The sequence below is a fragment of the Idiotropiscis lumnitzeri genome, chromosome 15 (assembly GCF_059441095.1).
Source record: "Idiotropiscis lumnitzeri isolate Australia: NSW breed Sydney's pygmy pipehorse chromosome 15, RoL_Ilum_1.0, whole genome shotgun sequence".
Classification (NCBI taxonomy): Eukaryota; Metazoa; Chordata; class Actinopteri; order Syngnathiformes; family Syngnathidae; genus Idiotropiscis; species Idiotropiscis lumnitzeri.
The window spans coordinates 420,629-438,070 of record NC_142405.1 but is presented as its reverse complement, the minus strand read 5'-3'; the positions used below and the strand labels follow the sequence as shown (position 1 = coordinate 438,070).

Sequence of the window (17,442 nt, the reverse complement as noted above, 5' to 3'; positions counted from 1 at the left end):
TAGCTTCAATAACGACACCTTCACCCGCGCCGAAAAAAAAGAAAAAAGACTAAAGGATGGACCGTAGCTCAGTGAGCAGTCAAAGCCTCAAAAAGATGGCGTGGGTGCATGCGGTCCTTGAATGTAAATGTTGACAAACATTTCATATGTCGAGTTCTGACAATATAGTAAAAGAGTCTGCCTTTATTTTAGGTTCTTAGTGATGGACTATTTTTATTCAAATAAATTGGCCAATTATGTTAGGTGAAATCCAGGAAATACTTCTTTTTAAATAAAAGTAAGTCACAGAGGTTGTCTTCATTTTATTCATGAAAATAAATTATTCGTCTTCAAATGCTCTTCCAGTTTCGTGACACAGCTCGTGACTTAGTGGCCGGTCGAGGAAGTTGAGTTGTGGCGTGTTCAGTGAAGTTGAACCTGTAAGACTGGCCAGGCCACATGACACAACAGCTAAAGTGGAACGATGAATCTTGTTGTTGCGCAATTGTGCGAGTCACACTTCAAGACAAGGGCGGGGACGTGAAACATTCATCTAATACTTCCATCTTTCCAACCATGTCCGAGTTTTCCAACTGCGGCTTGAAGACGCGAAACCCAGTCCAAGTCGCGTCGTCTGATTGCGTAATCCAAATCTGCAGTTGTGTATCTTCTTACAGCGCGCTCGTCTCCATGAGACACCGCCCGGCCGCCCGCTTGCTTGCCCAACTGGCGAGCTGCATCAATAATTTGTTGTGGTGATCTGCAGTGAAAAGTCTCCCGTGGTTCAAATGGCTCCATGTTGCTCGGCGTCAACGCTTTGAACAACGCGCGGGCTGTAGCGGGAATTCCTCGTTTACAAAAACAGTTGAAGTTGCGCTCACTTAGAGCCTAATTTATTGCTTTGCATTTGATCGTCATGAAGATGAGTAGCAACAAATGGAGCAACTTTTTTGTGTCTTTGCGGATGTTCGCCCCTCAGCGTCCAGACTGCGAATGAATCGTGCTTGCGCAAAGTCACCACTGGCTCATTGAACAACTCCAGACACCCGACTTTGGTTTACAAACTATTACATTCATCAGATTTCCACAAAATATCCCCTTCATCTTTGGCTGACATATTTCCTGAGCAGATGTGGCATCTGTAAAGCTGATAGATAGCAACAAAGCTGCGACCAATTGGCAGCAAATTATGATGGTCTGCTCGTGCCCCTTTCAACGTCTGAAAAGATTCAAATGAGCCTCCCACTATTTGGGATTTTATGGCCGTTTGCTGTTTTCCTCCCCATCGATAAAGCTTAACATCATTTGATGTTGGAAAACTGCCATCATTGGTGAGCAAAATGGACGTGGATCTCTCGACCTCTTGATCCGGTGCAAATAAGTAGAAATTAAAAGACCTTAAGCGTTTTTTCCTCTTCCGTTAAGCGCTTTAGTCTGGAAAAGGTTTTTGTCTCTAAAAGCAATGATACAAATCTTAATTACAAATTTTAAGCGACCCTTTTGACGACAATGGATAGATACACGTATAAAACTGTGAACTTATTTCGCCAAGTATTGCAAAATTATTAAACCTTAAATAAAAATCCTCGTTCCTTTTGTACATTAGGGTTTTTTTGTGCTTTATCTACATTTACATTTCCAAAGAACAACTTTTACCAGTGTCAGTGTCAACTTTGTGCAAATCCAAAAAGCGATTCCATTTGCCCCCCCCTTAAATGTTTCTATTTGTCCAGTTCCTAAAAGTCAGGCCAGTAGAATCCATGGCAGCACGGCAGCCACCAGTGCCATCATGGTGAAGGTGGACAGCAGAACCACGAGGCACCGAGCCGTGCTGCACACCCGCCGCCGCCGGCGCCTCCTCTGCGGCCGCACCACCGTCAACACCACGCTGAACGCGTCCTCCTCCGTCATGGGTCTCCCTTCGGTGCTGATGACGAAGATCTCCCAGTTGCCGCAGGGACTCGTCCGGACGAGCCTTGAGCGACGCAAGCTCTCGGAGTCGGCGCAAAAGAAGCGCCGGAGCCGCCCCGAAAGGGAAGCGGCCGAGGCGGCGTCCTCCAGCCGGGTGAGCGGCATCCCCACGGGCACCTCCAAAGTTTGCCCTCCCGCTCCTCTTTCCGCGTCCTCGTCCGGCTCCCCTTTGCCCTCCGCCAAGGCGAGCGGCTCGTCCTGCCGCTTCGTGATGAAGGTGAGATGTCTGCACACGGGACAGGCGAGGGTGTCCCGGATTTGACATTCGGCGTGGATGCTGAGCAGCATCTTGACCAGGCAGTCGTGGCAGAACACATGTCCGCAGCTCAGAGTTCTCTCCAAGCCGCGCAGGCTCTCGTAGCACACCGGGCACTCGCTCGCGTCCTCGCGGGGGTCGTCGTCGTCCTTGTAGAAGGCCATGGAAATAATGACGACAACGACGAGCGATGCAGGTGCGGAACTCTGCTTGCTTGCTTGCTTGCATGCATCGATGTGCGTCTTCCTCCCTCAGCGTTTGTCGCTGCAAACTGGGCGGGGACGACTCCGATTCTTGCAGGACAGGGCTTGCCACCTGTGGCCCGCATTCGAGTGGGGGGAAGGGGGGCTGCTTGTAGGCAAGCTATCGCTCGATCGATCGATAGATTCATCATCTCGTGTATGTGACAACAGCTACTGTGTATTTTGATTGGAGATTTTGTTTGGTATGATTGTACAAAAATGATTTGACATTTTGTGAACTGCGCTTTATTAAAGCGTCGGATGTCTTACACGGTATTGTATTTTTATTGGATACAATTTAATTTCAAACCAAATTCTCAAAATGAGTTTCTCTTGCTAGTTCTGTTGCTGTGGTTAATCAAGAGCCACAACATTAGGTGCACCCATGCAATTCTATATCCACCTTAAAATGACTTCACGAGGATGATTGATTAGTTTAGGTTGACGCAGTCAGACATGTACAGTATTTAACAGGGTGTTTAGTTGTGGTTCAAGTAATTGCGTAGATGTGTATTTTTTTCCATGCATGATTTATTGAAAAGCCTGATTATATCATGGATCTATTGTCTGTTTTTTCTAATGACACTTGGACGTGATGAGCAGGAGTCAAGCGCCATCTCGCGGTGTTATACGGTAGTGTCCAATCAGTAGGGCGCGGCTCCGTGTTGCCATTGTGACGCTGACGTATGTGGTTACGTAAGTCTTCAACGTCACCACGCACGCCCCCGTCAGGACATACGTCGCTTCCGGGAGACGCGTTGGCAATTTCCTAAACACAAGAAGCAAGCAAGCAAGCAGCGGCGGCGCTCGGAAGCTCGGAAGCTCGCCAGGCCGGAAGGAGCAGCGTGTTAGCGGCGTTTGGATGTTACGAGCCGCCCAAACTGCACAGGAATTTGCCAGCGTTTGTCATGAACAGGTGCCCTTTCCGTTGCTTTTCTTGACGTCTGTTGGGCCGCGAGCTTTCCGTCCTGCTCGAGCGGCTGTCAGGAAAACGGGACTTTTTTTCCCCCGTGTGTGTGTTTATGTATGAGTGTGAGTGTGTGTCGGTCTCGTCATTGAAAGGTCCCTGTCTGTTTTGTCGCGAAACGCTGACACAACTGTTTGAAACGGCTTAGCAAGCTCACGGACGAGGCATTTGCGGCTCAGCGTCGACGTCGTATGACGTCATCACTTGACCAATGTTGAAATTGAATCAAAATCGGAAATGTTGACGCTTTCTGTTCGTGGTGACTCTTCACACTTCCAGTGAGGGACAAAAAAAAACTTCCAGTGGGATGGCGTGCACTCTGGGGAGCTTTTTCAACACCACTCCCTGTCGGAATCGAGTGTGGGCGATACATTTGCTTCTTTTTGCTCATCACGTGTTTTAAAAATCCAAAAGTTGAATCAAAACAGCCATGTTGGACAGATGGTGTTATTATTATTATCATCATTATTATTATTTCTTTTAAAAACACCCCTCCCTGTCTAAACCATTGTCCCAATAAAGTGTCCTAGGTGAATTTGTCTTAAAGGACAATTAATTTCAGCATGCTGGTTCTTTATTACCGAGAAGCGTTGCACCTCTTTCCACCTTTCATCTGGATTGCCATGGAAACAGCAACTGTACACCCTCAATGACTCTCACACTTCAAACAAGCAAGCCATGTATTACTTTTTAAAATAATCGTATTTTATTTTTTTCAACTCACGTTTTAGTATTCGGCTTCCCTTGTGGTTTCCAAGGACGAGCACTCTGACGCAAATGTGAGTCAACAGCAATGATGACATCTATTTGCAATGTTTAAATGGGAGAAGCTATGAATCCACACAAGGACGAGGAGGAGGAGAATTTTTCCAAAACCTGAAGTCCAATGTGGGCCTTTCAAAGTCGATGACAAAATCAAAATAAAAAATAAATAAAACCCTGTCTCGGAGTTTCCGGTACAATACTCAATTGTAAAAATATCCAACCAATCCGAGTATCACCTTTATTCGTCGTATTTGTAATGAGTGTGATGATAACTTGAACAAAAAATGGAAAGTCCTGATCATAAATGACTATATCTTTGCTGCTGTAACACTTCAAATTTCCCCATTGTGGGACTAATAAAGGACATCTTTATCTTTATCTTTATCTTTAATTTCTCTAGTGGAGTCAATAAATGTCCAAGAAAGTATTTCAAAAAATGGGGCATTTTCTAAACGGCTCACTAAAAGTCGAAACTGCAGACTGAGGTTTGCGGTTTAAAGGAATTGAGGTTCTGTCCATCTTTGAGTGCAAGGAAGTGCCTGCAACGAAATAGTTGTGGGCTTGCAGAGCGACACTTTTTTTTTTTTCACGGTCCGCCGAGCACTCGACCGTCTGAAGCTGCGGACGCAATCGTGAGGACTTTGATGCTAACGTTTGCGTTTGTGCCCTCAGGAAGTCCTGACATGGACACAGAGATGATTCCCAAGTTTTCCACAAAGGACGAAGAAGTCGATTACTGGAAGTCCCAAGCCCTGAAGTATAAGAAAAGGTAGGCTTGACGCGTCTGGACAAGCGTTTGCTGACAAAGCGCTTCCCGTGAACGCGATTCCACTCGTGTAATTGCGTCGCAAAAGTGCTTCGATTTGGAAGCAATCGACTCCCCAATTGGGGAAAACGCATTCAATCCCTTGATGACTGAGTTTGTTTTGGAGGGGGAAAGTTTCAAATACGCTCGCAGCCAAAGTTGCTGATGATGTGCTTTTCCCCACGATGTTTTTGGAAATTACATTACATTGCGTTGCTTTTAAGGCTGATGACGAAGCAAGCGTTGCGAAATGTGTGTGCGTGTCTAACTTGGCTCAGGAGGAACTAACGTCATCTTAAAACCTTTAAAGACACCGCAGGCTGTATTTTCTTGTGAACGTGCACTTCTTGTATAATTTGGAAGTATTTTGAACATTCAACATGTGACTTTTTTCACACGGCCAAAATGACGTATTTGAAAGTGGGGAAGGGGTGTTCACGTTTGCCGTTTAAGTGGCTGCGGTCGGCTTGCAGACCGGGAAGCAAGTCGACGTCGGTCGCCTCAACGTCAATTTTTCGTTGCTCCAAATCGCACGGCAAACGACACGACAATCATTTCACGTCACACTCGCACTTCACGCGAGATGAGGAGGTGATTTTACTTTGGATTTTTTTTTTTTTTAAATGAATGTCTTGGATTGTCCGGGTGACTTCTCTTTATTTTATAGGAATCTAATTCAGTTCACGGCGAAAACACATGACTGTAACGCCCGAGTGACTATTTTTTAAAAAGTGTGCCAACAAGACGGCCATGCTAGGTGCACCTATCACGTCGGCATATCTTCATCTTGTATCTCGTTTCCCCACCGGCCCCCCCTGGCCTCTGAACTCACCACGCACACACAAACTCGCGCACGCACGGCTGACACACACGTGGCCTCGTCTCAGCTCAGCTGCCAACAAGCGGCGGCCACACATCAGCTGTCTCTCCACGACGATATTTTTAGAACCGTGAGCAATTCTGAACGCCTCGTTTAGTCTCCAAAATCACACCGGGTGCTCCTGCTGCTGGGGCGGGGGGGATGTTAGTCGTGGTCAATTCCAACGAAACGGCGAGAACACAGTGCGCCCGAGGCCTCTCGCGTGACAAAAGAGCCGTCGTCACGCGGCCGTTTGGCACAATGACCGTTTGTGTAACCCCGTTTGTGCCGTGCAGCTGCCTCGACGCCCAGGAGGAGCTGCAGGAGTTCCAGGAGGGAAGCCAAGAGCTGGAGGCCGAGCTGGAGGCGCAGCTCGGCCAGGTGGAACACCGCCTGCGCGACCTGCAGAGCGAAAACGAACGGCTGAAGAACGACGTGGACAACCTCAAGGTAGTTGCTGACTTGGATGGATTTCTGTTGTCAAGATGTTTTGCGTGAGCCGGTCGGAGGCCACATTGTCGAATGTTCCCCATCCGGAGACGCGTGCAAAGCCTTCCTTGTCGTGTACTTGCGCGAGGCCTCGAAATCCGTCAAGTCGTTCGCGTCTCTCCAGGAGAAGCTGGAGAAGCAGTACGCTCAGAGCTACGAGCAGATCTCCGTGCTGGAGGACGACCTGGGCCGCACGCGCAGCATCAAGGAGCAGCTCCACAAATCGGTGCGCAAGCTCGAGCAGGCCAACGACGACCTGGAGAGAGCCAAGAGGTGCGACTGACGAGCACTCGCGTTCACATCTGGGGGGAATTAACGCGTCAAGAAAAGTAGGGCTTTGGCGCCATCCTGTGGCAATTCTAAGAACGTCAAGGGGCATTTTTGGGATTTGTTCTTTGTTGTACCATACTTATTTATTTTAGTCGTTCTTATTCAGCTATTTGGAAAAAGAAAAAAAAACTATACTTGATTGCAGTTGAACAGGTAACATTTTTATTTCTTTTTTTTATTTTTGCTGTGCAGGGCAACCATCGTGTCCTTGGAGGACTTTGAGGGCCGCTTAAACCAGGCCATTGAGCGAAACGCTTTCCTGGAGAGCGAGTTGGACGAGAAGGAGTCCCTCTTGGTGTCCGTGCAGCGACTCAAAGACGAAGCGCGAGGTACGGACGCTCCGAAAAGAGCGAACCCAAGCGGGCGTTGACTTGATTTCCTCCGCAGACCTCCGACAAGAACTGGCGGTGCGCGAGAGGACCGCGGACAGGATGTCGGCGCCCAGCTCGCCCACGTCGGACCTGGACAAGGCCGAGTCGGCCGCGCAGGCGTCCGTCTCGCTGCCGGCCACGCCGGTGGGACAAAACGCCGAGCTGCCCTTCGTAGGTCCCAAAGGTCAGTCGCTACTCATGGAGCATCGGACGCTCGCGTGCCGTCGGCACCGTTTGCGCACGTTGCAGCTTTTCTGGCCGTTTTTGTGCCCGCGCTCGCTTTTTCACTGGTTCATAATTGTAAAATGACATCATTTTGTGTTCATCCAATTGGATGCGCTTGTTGTCCGTTCTAAATGCGTCGTCAGCATTGAGCAACGGCTGCGGCAGCTCGTCGCTCACACCTTCAGCCAGAATCTCCGCTCTCAACATTGTCGGCGATCTGCTCAGGAAAGTCGGGGTGCGTCCTCTTGGCCGGCCGGCGGTCGCGCGTCACACACGACTTGCTGCTGCTCACTCACGGCAACACATTTTCCCGTTGTCGCTCGCCAGGCTTTGGAGTCCAAATTGGCCGCCTGCCGGAGCTTCGCCAAAGACCAGGCGGCCAGAAAAAGCCTCGCCGCCGACAACGTCGCCCTCGTCAACGGCAACGCCAGCAAGTTTTCGCACGCCCTGCACACCACCTACTTCGACAAAAGGTGAGCGCCCGCCTCTCTGCCTGCCGTCCCGTCCGGCACGCGGCAAAATGAACGTGTCCGCCCTGTTTTGTGACAGCGGCGCCGTCAACGGATTGGACCCCGCCCCCTTGACCTCCAGAACCGTGTCCCCGCCAAGCCTGCTGCCGCTGAGCGTGTGACCGCACCGGACAATCGGAGGACTCGAGACGCTTTTGCGTGAGTGTGTGTTTGCACAAGAGACTTGACTACAGGCGACTTGAAATTGTTTTTTTTTTGGAGTTTCCGTCGCATACGCGCTTCGTCCGAAAGGCGACGTGTGGCCGCGCTTTTTTTGCGACGGCATACTGTCTCGCCTAACGACAAAAGGTCCCGTTGGACCTCGCTCCGTCTCCCGTCATTTGCACACTTTGACTTCTTCCCCCGTTTGGAATGTATTCTATTTAACGAAAAGGGATGTGTTCATCTTAACTTATCTCGCCGTAAGCTTTACAACAATGCAGTATTCTTTGGCATGTGGAGGTGGGAGGAGTTGTGGGTGGACTCGCCTTATGACTGAAGTGAATGTTGATCGTTCCAAGCCTCGTCGCCAACGTGTGTGGACTGCGTCTTTTTATAAACGTGGTTTATTTTTTATTTTTTTTGGTGTGTGTGTGTGTGTGTGTCCTAACACAGGAAAATTGACCTCAGTTTGTCATGTTGGTGATGATTGGTGCAGCTGGCCCTTTAAAATCCAACGTGTGCAAATTGGCAATGAAACAAAGACGTCTGTCGTTTCCGGACTTTGGAATTGTCCGTCTGCGTGAATGCGAGACGCGGCTCCTGCGAGCACCGCACAAAACGGTCGGATGTGTGAACGTTTTTGAAAGCCGCAAAATGGCCGCCTGTTACCTGGAAGTGCGCGTGTCTCGCAAGGTTGCTCGTTTTGCCCGTTAAGTCCTTTTTATTTATTGTTTGTACGGCATGTGTGTAAACGTTGCACAGTGGTTGGAGCCGCTGCAGGATCAACAGAAATTTGTTTGAATAAATAAAGCTTGACATGAGCAACTGCGTGTGCGTTTGTGCGCTTGACATCCGGCGGCTTCTGCGTCTCGGCGCCCCGACTGCCCTCCCCAAGTGGAGGTTCCGAGCTACAGGCCCAGCTGTTTCTCCATGTCCACCTTGAGTACGTTCTTCTTGATCTAGAAGCAAAGAGGCGAGGTGGGCGGGGCTCGTGTTCACAATCAACCAATCGTCTTCATCTTCAGTGGCTGGTGCTGTTCTCGGAGGCTTTTGTGCCCGTCTCCTGCTCTTACCTTTCTGGAGGCGGTCATGGGGAAGCTGTCCACAAACACCACATAGTGAGGGATTTTGAAGTGCGAAATCTAAAAGGAAAGAAGCGTCAGCGTGCACAAAGTCCAAAATGCGGTCGAGGTCGTCACCTGGCCTTTGCAGAAGGTTCTGATCTCGTCGGCCGTGCTCGTTTGTCCTTCCTTGAGCCTGATGCAAGCGCACACCTGCTCCCCCAGACGCTCGTCTTTCACGCCCACCACCTCGGAGAGAACGTTGACGTCAACTTCAAGTCTTCTGCGACTCGCCGTTCATTTTTCAAATCAAAAGCCACGCCCCCTTTAGAACGGATCGCTCGGCGCTGGTTACCTGCACCTCGTGCACTTTGTCATTGGTGTAGAGCAACTTCTCGATCTCGGCGGGGTAGATGTTCTCGCCCCCTCGGATGATCATGTCCTTGATGCGGCCCTCGATGGAGCAGTAGCCCAACGCGTTAAGGCTGGCCACGTCGCTGCGTGCACAACAAACACAACAAGCTTGCACGCAACACCGGACCGGACCGGACCGGACCGGACCAGACGGACGGCAAGCCGCACGACTGCAAACTCCAAAGGGAATCTGGAATGAGGATGCTGGCTCCCTCTAGTGGTGTGCGGAAGAATGACTTCCCAAGTCCACTTGAGTAGGACTCAACTTCAATGTTTTGTTTGAGGTCATTTCAAGTTGAACTTTTGTGGCCGATAACATTTGACTTAACTCACAATTTTAATAGTTTGTTCCACTTTCATTCATGCCGGCAGTTCATTTGAAACTTTTTTCAATTGTGGTGAAATTTTAATTGAATGTTTGAATTTCCTTGACTGCACTAATCTTGAACCGGGTTTTAAATATTAGCTAACTTTTGTGTGTGTGTGTTCCTTTATCCAAATGTTAATTTTCAAACTGTGGCTAATGTTTCAGTTCCAATAATGATCGCTCTTGAGAGTCTCACCCCGTCCTGTACCAGCGGTCGGCGCCGAGCACCTCGCGGGTCTTGTCGGGCTCGTCCCAGTAGCCGTGCATCACGCAGCTGCCCCGGATCAGCAGCTCCCCCGTGGCCCCCAGCGGGACCGTCTCGCCCGTGTCCACGTCCACCACCTTGGCCTGTCGTCACACGCGACAAGGGAGGCGAGGAACTCAAGTGGACATGACTTTGGACTTGTGAAAACATTCCAACGTGCCCCAAAAGATTGAGATTACTTTCCGTATTTTAAAGTGTTTTTTTTTTTTTTGTTTTGTTTGTTTTTGTGTACCTCGACGTGGTGCATGACGCAGCCGACCGTGTGCAGCTTGAGCTCGTCGTTGTCGAGCGGGAATCCCAAGAAGGTGACGGGGCTGTTCTCGGTGGTGCCGTAAGCGATCTGCTCGCAACACCGTTTCGTGACGCCCTCGTTCGAGTCTGCAGGTGTCCCTAATATTGTGGCTCACCATGATGTGTTTTGCGTTCAGCTTCGCCCTCACGTTGGCCACGAGCTCGGGTGCGCACGGGGACGCCGCCATGATGCCTAAAGCACAGTGAAATTGATGCGACTTTGAATGGATTTCAACGAGCGCTTGTATTTCTCTTACCGCCTTCCATTGAGGACAAATCGCACTTTTCCAGATCTGGCAAGCCCAACAGGTCTGTGAACATGGTCGGAGTTCCGTAGACGAAACTGCATCTTCAAAAGAAAGAAGTTGCAAGTAGTTGACAAAAAAAAAAATCTAATTAGTCCCAAGTTAATTTAAGAAGTGAATCCATAACGCGTTGTCCACTTTGCTTTGCCAGCCAATACTCGAGGACGTTCAAAAAATGTCACTCGTGAATCCTGTTGGTTATGTAACATGGCTTGGTGATTGTGTGCATGCAAGATGCATGGCCGCCATGTCAATGTTGTTTCTTACAGTGTGTCTTTTTATTGGAGTATATGACAAAGGTAACATATTTAAAAATATATATTTTTTAAACAAACGATTTATTAGTTATATAATACATTAAAATTGTATGATTATGCAATTCAGATTCAAAATGCCGTTTTATTGTATCGAGATTGCATCGCTCCCCTCTCCAGTCCAGATATAATCAATAATGCAATTAAATATATCAATTCATTTAAAGATTAAATAAATAATACTAAATAAAAATAAAAAATTGTGCTGTTTTTATACATTTGACGTGGGTTGCTGTATTTTTTTAATACATGATTATGATAATCTACAATATTTTTTTAGATTTTTTTTAAAAGTCTTACTTGATATAATTTGTTTACAAAATGAAAATCGTTTTTTGATTTATTTGTTTGATGTGATTGTAATGTTATCTGGTGCCCAGTCAAACGTTTGAAAGCACTTTTTCATTTCATGGCACGAGCGTGTGTCCAAACTTTTGACCAATGGTCGTTTCAGACGGACCGGTGCAAAATATTGCCGTGCAGTTCTCCGCTCCCGTTCCAGCACATGACGGAAAGAAAAGGAAGCGATTGTTACTTTTCCTTGTGAAGGGCCTCCAGGTTGGCTTGGCTGTCGTAGGCGGTGGAGGGAAAGACCAGCGTGACGCCGTGCAGGGCCATGCACATGCCTCCCACCACGGAACCGAAGCAGTGATACAATGGCACCGGCATGCACACTCGCACGCGAGGCTGATGGGGAAGCGAGTGACGGGTTGGTCGCGATGCTCCGTACCTTCATTTCCCAGCGCCCCAATTCCAGCTGTTGCTCGGTTTCTTTTTGCTTTTTGCTTTTCTGAGAAAGTCGCACTCACCCTCCAGTCGTAACCCGCTCGGAGTCCCACGAAGTAGCCGTTATTGACCACGTTGTGGTGGGACAACGTGACTCCCTTGGGGTTGCCAGTGGTGCCCTGAAAGAAAAGGGGGGATGCGTGATGATGTCAGCGGAGGTCGCGACCCCAAAAGCGGGAGGCGGCCGAGCTCACGGAGGTGAACTGAATGTTGATGGCGTCGTCGCACGACAGCTTGCCGTGGAGCTCGCTCAGCTGGCGCCGGTGACGACTCTCGGCCGCTTGGAAAACGTCGTCCACGTGCAGCATGCCCGCCTCGCGCTTGTCCGTCACCATCACCATGCGCAGATCTGGCAACCTGAAGGTTGACATTCATTTAGTTGGACAGTGGCCCCCGTTGGTTGGGCCCCCAAATAACAAAAAAATTGTGCATAATTCATCTCCAAAGCAATCGTGGAGGGTTGAAAATCTTTTGTTTGCCAACTGTTTACAGTGGTGGCAAGCAGGTAAAAGCAATTCAATTTAAAAGTGTTAAATTAAATGCTTCACAGATGGAAACTGCTATTTGCGGTATCGCAAAAGAAAAAATATCAGAGTAGTCACTGATGTTTGTTAATGTAAAAAAAGAAAATTCTCCTGATTTGAGGCAAAGCGGCTGAATTTTGAATTATGAAGTTTGTTGTTGATTATGCAACACCAGGCAAAACATTTTTTCATCTTTTCTCCTTATTTGTCATTATTTTAAATATTTGTTAAAAATTTGCAAACACTTATTTTAAAGTGTAAAAATGTTTTTTTTTAAATATACAAAATGTTTATAAAATGTTTGCATCATATTTGTTGAAGTCTAAAATGTTTTTTTTTTAATTTTCCTTTTTTGAGGATTTTTCTTAGTTTTCCTATTTCTTATTTTGAAAAATATAAAGGGGTTCAAATTGACCTGCAAACCCCCGCCCCCCCCCCCTCCCAAAAAAAAAACAAAAAAAAAACAAACAATATCCATGATTTTTCTTTTGTTGTCTCCGTGCTACCTGGAGCTGCGAAGGGCTCCCGGCGGTGACGTGTTGATCTCCGGACAAATCTGTCGCAGCATCTCGCAGAACCTTTGCGTTTTGAAGCTGCTGGGACAAACCAGCGCTTTACATTGCACCTGCAGCACAACAACAACAAGCGTCACCGTGAATTCCGTCATGCGGAAAAGAGCAACAAGAACCTTTTTGAGTGTGAACTCCACTTCTTTGAGCTGATAGGCCGGGTTCAAGGACACCTGCCGGGGACAAAAAGTTCCATGTCACACAGGCCACACCATTAGGGACACCTGCAGCATGTACAGCACGTTCGCGATCCTCTTGAGGAGAAGCAGATCGGATAATGAATGAATAAGCAACGACAAAAGCTTAGTCCGTCCCTACAATCGTCCCTAACCGATGTAAGGACCAACAGACGTCCATCTCACTGACAGAAGCGGGACTGAGGATGGATTGGGAAGGAAGGAGATCCGTCCCTTCGATCGTCCTCCCTCCGCTTCCGTCATCCCCCCCCCCCCTCCACCCATCCCCCCCCTTGTTGCCTTCGTGTGGCTGTGATGACGCCTTCCTTTGCACATGGCAAACAGAACCTTATTTTGATTTACGTTCTTCCCCTTCACACTCTGACTTCCGCTTTGTCTTCTTATTTGTTCGCTCTGATGAAGGCTGAACAAGAGACAACAAAAACTGTCAGCTAGTTAAGATTTTTTTTCCCTCCTCACTTGCGTGCCCATCAAGCCGCAATGTCATTCGGGATAAACTGCAAATGTTGAGAGCGTTTGTATCATTCACAATCATCGTATCGAGTTTGTAAAACTTGTCAAATAAAGTTGTATTTGTTGAGTGTTATTGTATGACTGCTTGTTACTGTAATGTGCTTATTTGCCACAAGGGGTGCTGTCGCTAACAGACGAAGCGATGTTCAAGCCTTATTTCTCTCTCTGCTTTTGGCTCTGGGAAGAGCAGTTCGTGTGTGTTGCTGAAATAAACTACGCCAGTTGGCTCACGAGAGAAGTTGTCTACATATCAGAATTATTCTTCTGCTGCGACTGGGCATTAAGGTATAATCCTATGATGCCACGTTACCGTGAATTTTATCAGTATTGTTTTGTATGATCGCAATCATTTCCGACCGTTTTGCAAACACGAGGACACGCCAAGAACTCCGCTTGGGCTGACCTGAACGATTCCCGCCTTGGCCGAGGCGAACTGGAAGAGGATCCATTCGTACGTGTTGGGTCCCCAAAGGGCCAGACGGTCACCTCGCTGCAGGCCGAGAGCCAGCAGGCCCGCCGCCACCTGCTCCGCCTGCACAAAATCAAGCAACATTTTCAAAACCGCTGGAAAAGGGCAAATACTTACTAATTACATTGGAGCTTGTCGTTATGCACGCAGCGTTTTTCGCATTTTTGAAGGACGCTTCCGTTCTTTTTAACCTTTTAATGACATTACATTTGCACAGTTTTTTTAACAAGCAAGTGCAATTATTCAACTTGTATTGAATCAATATTCCTTTTTTCAGTGTTAATGTTCAAAACTGCATCATGTTCCAATGGCTTACAAGAACAAATATTGGACACGAAAAAATGTTCGGCCAATCATAAAGTAGACAAGAAATGGAAAGCAAAAGAAAGCCGCGTGCAATGAACGCGACGTAGCAATAATGCCAATGTTCCACTAGATGGAGCCAAAGTAATACTTGACTTGCTGTGGTCCAAAATATAGCGACAGCAACAACAACAAAAAAACAAAACACCGAGATTGTCAGGCAAAAAGCGAAAACAAGACTGTTGGAGGTCGTCTGTGCATTCGTCATTTCGTTTGATGAGCAACTCAAGTGGGCGCCCAACATCAAAACTTTTCACCATCTTCGTGTCGCCTCTGCACTCAGAATGAATTTCCAAACAAATCCATCCTATTTTTTTTTTGCCAATTAGATTTTTCTTTTTGGCTCATTTGAAAATTGCAAAGTTTGTGCAGAATGTAAAACAGGTGAAAAACCCAACGTCATTTTGCTTTTGTGGCGATGGCAGCGCATCCAAATCTCTCACTTGATCCAAAGTGGGTGCAAACGGTGCTGAAAATTTGGAATTTCATTTATTCCTTTTTTTTCTCATCTGAAAGTTTTGCTTTTACACTGAAGGAATTCAACCTGAACTCATTTTTGATGAACACGCAAGCCTACCGTGCTTGTGCATTTTCACATTTATCGTCACCCTCCTCAAATAACATCTTTTTTTTTCTTTTGGAAAGCACACAAACAAATCGTGATTTGATTATATGAATTAATCATTTCATTTTGGGGTAGAACTGAATGATCTCCTCCAAGAATGTAATCGATTTCAGCAGAGGTAGCCAGCGGCATGATGACAGAACATCTTATTTTAAAATTTTATGACATCATTTCAGGAGGCTGACGATATGGTGACGTTTGCTGTAATGATTTGGCGAGCCACAGCGCTCGCCACAGCGCTCGCCACAGCGCTCGCCACAGCGCTCGCCACAGCGCTCGCCACAGCGCTCGCCACAGCGCTCGCCACAGCGCTCGCCACAGCGCTCGCCACAGCGCTCGCCACAGCGCTCGCCACGCAGACGTACGTCCTGCTGAAATTGCTCAAAGGTTTTCCTGACGCCATCTTGCAGGAAGACGACGGCCTCGCGCTGCGGCCAGCGCCGGGCGGCGGCCTCCAGGCTCTGGCCCATCGTCATGGAGAGCAGCGACACCCGTGACGTGCCGTGCGCGTAGCTGCCGCTCAGAGACGGTCGACACGGAGGTTGGTCCACGTGAAGCCGCCTGCGCGCGGGAAACAAACGTTCGGGTCTGTTTTTGTCTTATTTTTCGCTGCTCCAGATGTTGCACATGGCACAGTTCCATTTTAAAGAAGGCCCGATCGATTCAAATTTGTTGACTCGCCTTAAAAAAAACATTCCGCAAATAACACGAGCACGCTCTCATGACTTTTCGGGGTGTCGTGGGGGCAACTTACCGACGCCAGCTTGAACTCCACGCCGAGCGGCTTTCAACTCCGCGCGCAAATCGAACAATCGGGGCACACCGCCACAAACAAACGAGTGCGGACATGATTCGTGGTCAAGGAAAAACAAACAGAAAAGAAAAAAAAAAAAAAGGAATCCAGTGACAGTAAGAGAAACGTCTGCACGACGCCTTGCAAAAAAACAGAGTGCACTCTTTGCAACTCAACTTTGTCACTTTGACTTAATCGCCATTTGTGTAATCTTTAACCACACTCGTGACCTCTTGCCACACATCCAAAGTGCAGCCCGGAAACTTGGAATTAAAAAAAAACAAAAAAAAACACAGCAGCTGCAGGTCTCGGCTCGCGAAGAACCAAAATGCTCGTTGAGGGCAACCGAGAGATGGAACGATGACGCGAGCCACTTCGGCGGCGGGCAAAGTCGCCCTCCGCTGCTTGCCGGCCAATCGCACGGCACGCACACCAACCACATTGAATATGGATTTCATGTTTACACTTCTCTTATCAGAATTGATTCATTGTGCTACAATAAGTTTCATCTCGTGAGCGGCATTTCAAAATGCAGAGCATAAAATAAGAATCATCAACATATTCCATAAAGATTTTTTGGGGATAAGCATAAAAATATGAATATTGAAATGATTGGATTTTGTTGAAAACTCCAAATGCTGCTGTCCAATTATTATTGACAATGACATATTTGAGATCATGAACTTTTTCCACTTTGCATATTTTTTAACTTATTGTAAACTTGTTTTGCTTCAGCATGACGTTGTTATTTTCAACTTTTGGGCGAGGGTTCAAAATATTTATTTAAACATTCCAAAAGCTGCACTTCACCTTTAATAATGGTGATGACCATACACTAAATGTCTTTTTAAATACGATTTTTTTTAATTTTTAAAAATAGATTTTAATTTTAAATTTTTTTTTTTTAATTATTTTTTTCATTTTAATTATTTTTTTTATTTTGTTTGTTTTTTAAATGTATTATTTATTTTTTGGAATGTATTGATTTTTTTTTACATTTTTGAACTATTAATTTTTTTGTTTTGTTTTAATTTTTTTTTTTTAATGTTTATAAATTTTTTTATTTAATTTATTTATTTATTTTCTTAACTTTTTTAATATTCTTTTTTTTTCTTAACGTTTTTTTTTAATTTTTTTTAACGTATGATTTTTTTTAAACGTATGAATTTTTAAAAAAAATTTAAATTTCTTTTTTTAATGTGCTTTTTTTAACGTATGATTTTTTTATTTTTATATTTTTTTAATTAATTTTTTTAATTTAAATTATTTTTTTAAAATCTTTTTGCAATAATTTTTTTTAGTTTTTTTAACAAATTATTTATTTATTTTTATGAATGTATTTATTTTTTTAATGTATTATTTTTTTGTTTTGTTTATAATTTTTAAATTTTTTTTTTAACGTATTTTGTTAATGTATGAAATTTTTTTTAAATTTAAAAAAATAATGTTTTGTTTTTTTTATAAAAAATGAACGTATTAATTTTTCTTTTTGTTTTGATGTTTTTTTCTTTTTAATTTTTAAATTTATATTTTTTTATAACGTATTTTTTTTGCAGTAATTTATTCTTAGTTTTTTAACGTATTATTAATTTTTTTGGAACGTATTAAATTAATTTAATTTTTTTTAACGATTTTATTTTTTTAAATTTTATTCTT

The 17,442-nt window shown here is 45.8% G+C and overlaps 3 protein-coding genes across 4 annotated transcripts; 1 reads left to right on the top strand and 2 right to left on the bottom strand.

The window, feature by feature from the left end:
• Nucleotides 1–289: 289 nt before the first annotated feature.
• On the bottom strand, nt 290–2,463 carry rnf222 (ring finger protein 222). The gene has a single exon (XM_088316385.1). It carries the CDS (start codon nt 2,368–2,370, stop codon nt 1,723–1,725), a length of 648 nt encoding a protein of 215 aa, XP_088172511.1. The 5' UTR covers nt 2,371–2,463; the 3' UTR covers nt 290–1,722.
• Nucleotides 2,464–3,161: 698 nt separating this feature from the next.
• ndel1b (nudE neurodevelopment protein 1-like 1b) lies at nt 3,162–11,025 on the top strand. 2 transcript variants are annotated; one of them, XM_088316884.1, is made up of 10 exons: nt 3,162–3,364; nt 4,853–4,949; nt 6,141–6,294; nt 6,458–6,606; nt 6,856–6,992; nt 7,051–7,218; nt 7,403–7,494; nt 7,587–7,732; nt 7,809–7,927; nt 9,938–11,025. In XM_088316884.1, the coding sequence occupies exons 2-9, from the start codon at nt 4,864–4,866 to the stop codon at nt 7,888–7,890; spliced, it is 1,014 nt and encodes a 337-aa protein (XP_088173010.1). In that variant the 5' UTR covers nt 3,162–3,364; nt 4,853–4,863; the 3' UTR covers nt 7,891–7,927; nt 9,938–11,025. The 2 variants fall into 2 exon arrangements, with proteins under 2 accessions (XP_088173010.1, XP_088173009.1); XM_088316883.1 differs by lacking the exon at nt 9,938–11,025 and having other exon boundaries at nt 3,164–3,364; nt 7,809–8,755.
• LOC148321998 (medium-chain acyl-CoA ligase ACSF2, mitochondrial-like) lies at nt 8,632–15,966 on the bottom strand. Its single transcript, XM_088316881.1, has 16 exons — nt 15,748–15,966; nt 15,359–15,554; nt 13,940–14,068; nt 12,946–12,999; nt 12,764–12,882; nt 11,928–12,090; nt 11,757–11,852; nt 11,483–11,634; nt 10,586–10,677; nt 10,445–10,521; nt 10,270–10,377; nt 9,969–10,120; nt 9,347–9,488; nt 9,130–9,240; nt 9,004–9,072; nt 8,632–8,889 (listed from the first exon to the last, which is right to left on the bottom strand). Exons 1-16 carry the CDS (start codon nt 15,840–15,842, stop codon nt 8,839–8,841), a joined length of 1,806 nt encoding a protein of 601 aa, XP_088173007.1. The 5' UTR covers nt 15,843–15,966; the 3' UTR covers nt 8,632–8,838.
• Between the last annotated feature and the right edge of the window lie 1,476 nt (nt 15,967–17,442).

Excerpts from the sequence above, each read along its gene's own strand:
- rnf222 (XM_088316385.1), bottom strand. The coding sequence starts at position 2,370 with ATGGCCTTCTACAAGGACGACGACGACCCCCGCGAGGACGCGAGCGAG.
- ndel1b (XM_088316884.1), top strand. The coding sequence starts at position 4,864 with ATGGACACAGAGATGATTCCCAAGTTTTCCACAAAGGACGAAGAAGTC. Across the intron at positions 6,607-6,855 it reads GACCTGGAGAGAGCCAAGAG|GGCAACCATCGTGTCCTTGG; the intron begins GTGCGACTGACG and ends TTTGCTGTGCAG. Across the intron at positions 6,993-7,050 it reads ACTCAAAGACGAAGCGCGAG|ACCTCCGACAAGAACTGGCG; the intron begins GTACGGACGCTC and ends TTTCCTCCGCAG.
- LOC148321998 (XM_088316881.1), bottom strand. The coding sequence starts at position 15,842 with ATGTCCGCACTCGTTTGTTTGTGGCGGTGTGCCCCGATTGTTCGATTT. Across the intron at positions 11,853-11,927 it reads TCAACATTCAGTTCACCTCC|GGCACCACTGGCAACCCCAA; the intron begins GTGAGCTCGGCC and ends CTTTTCTTTCAG. Across the intron at positions 9,073-9,129 it reads GAACCTTCTGCAAAGGCCAG|ATTTCGCACTTCAAAATCCC; the intron begins GTGACGACCTCG and ends CTTTCCTTTTAG.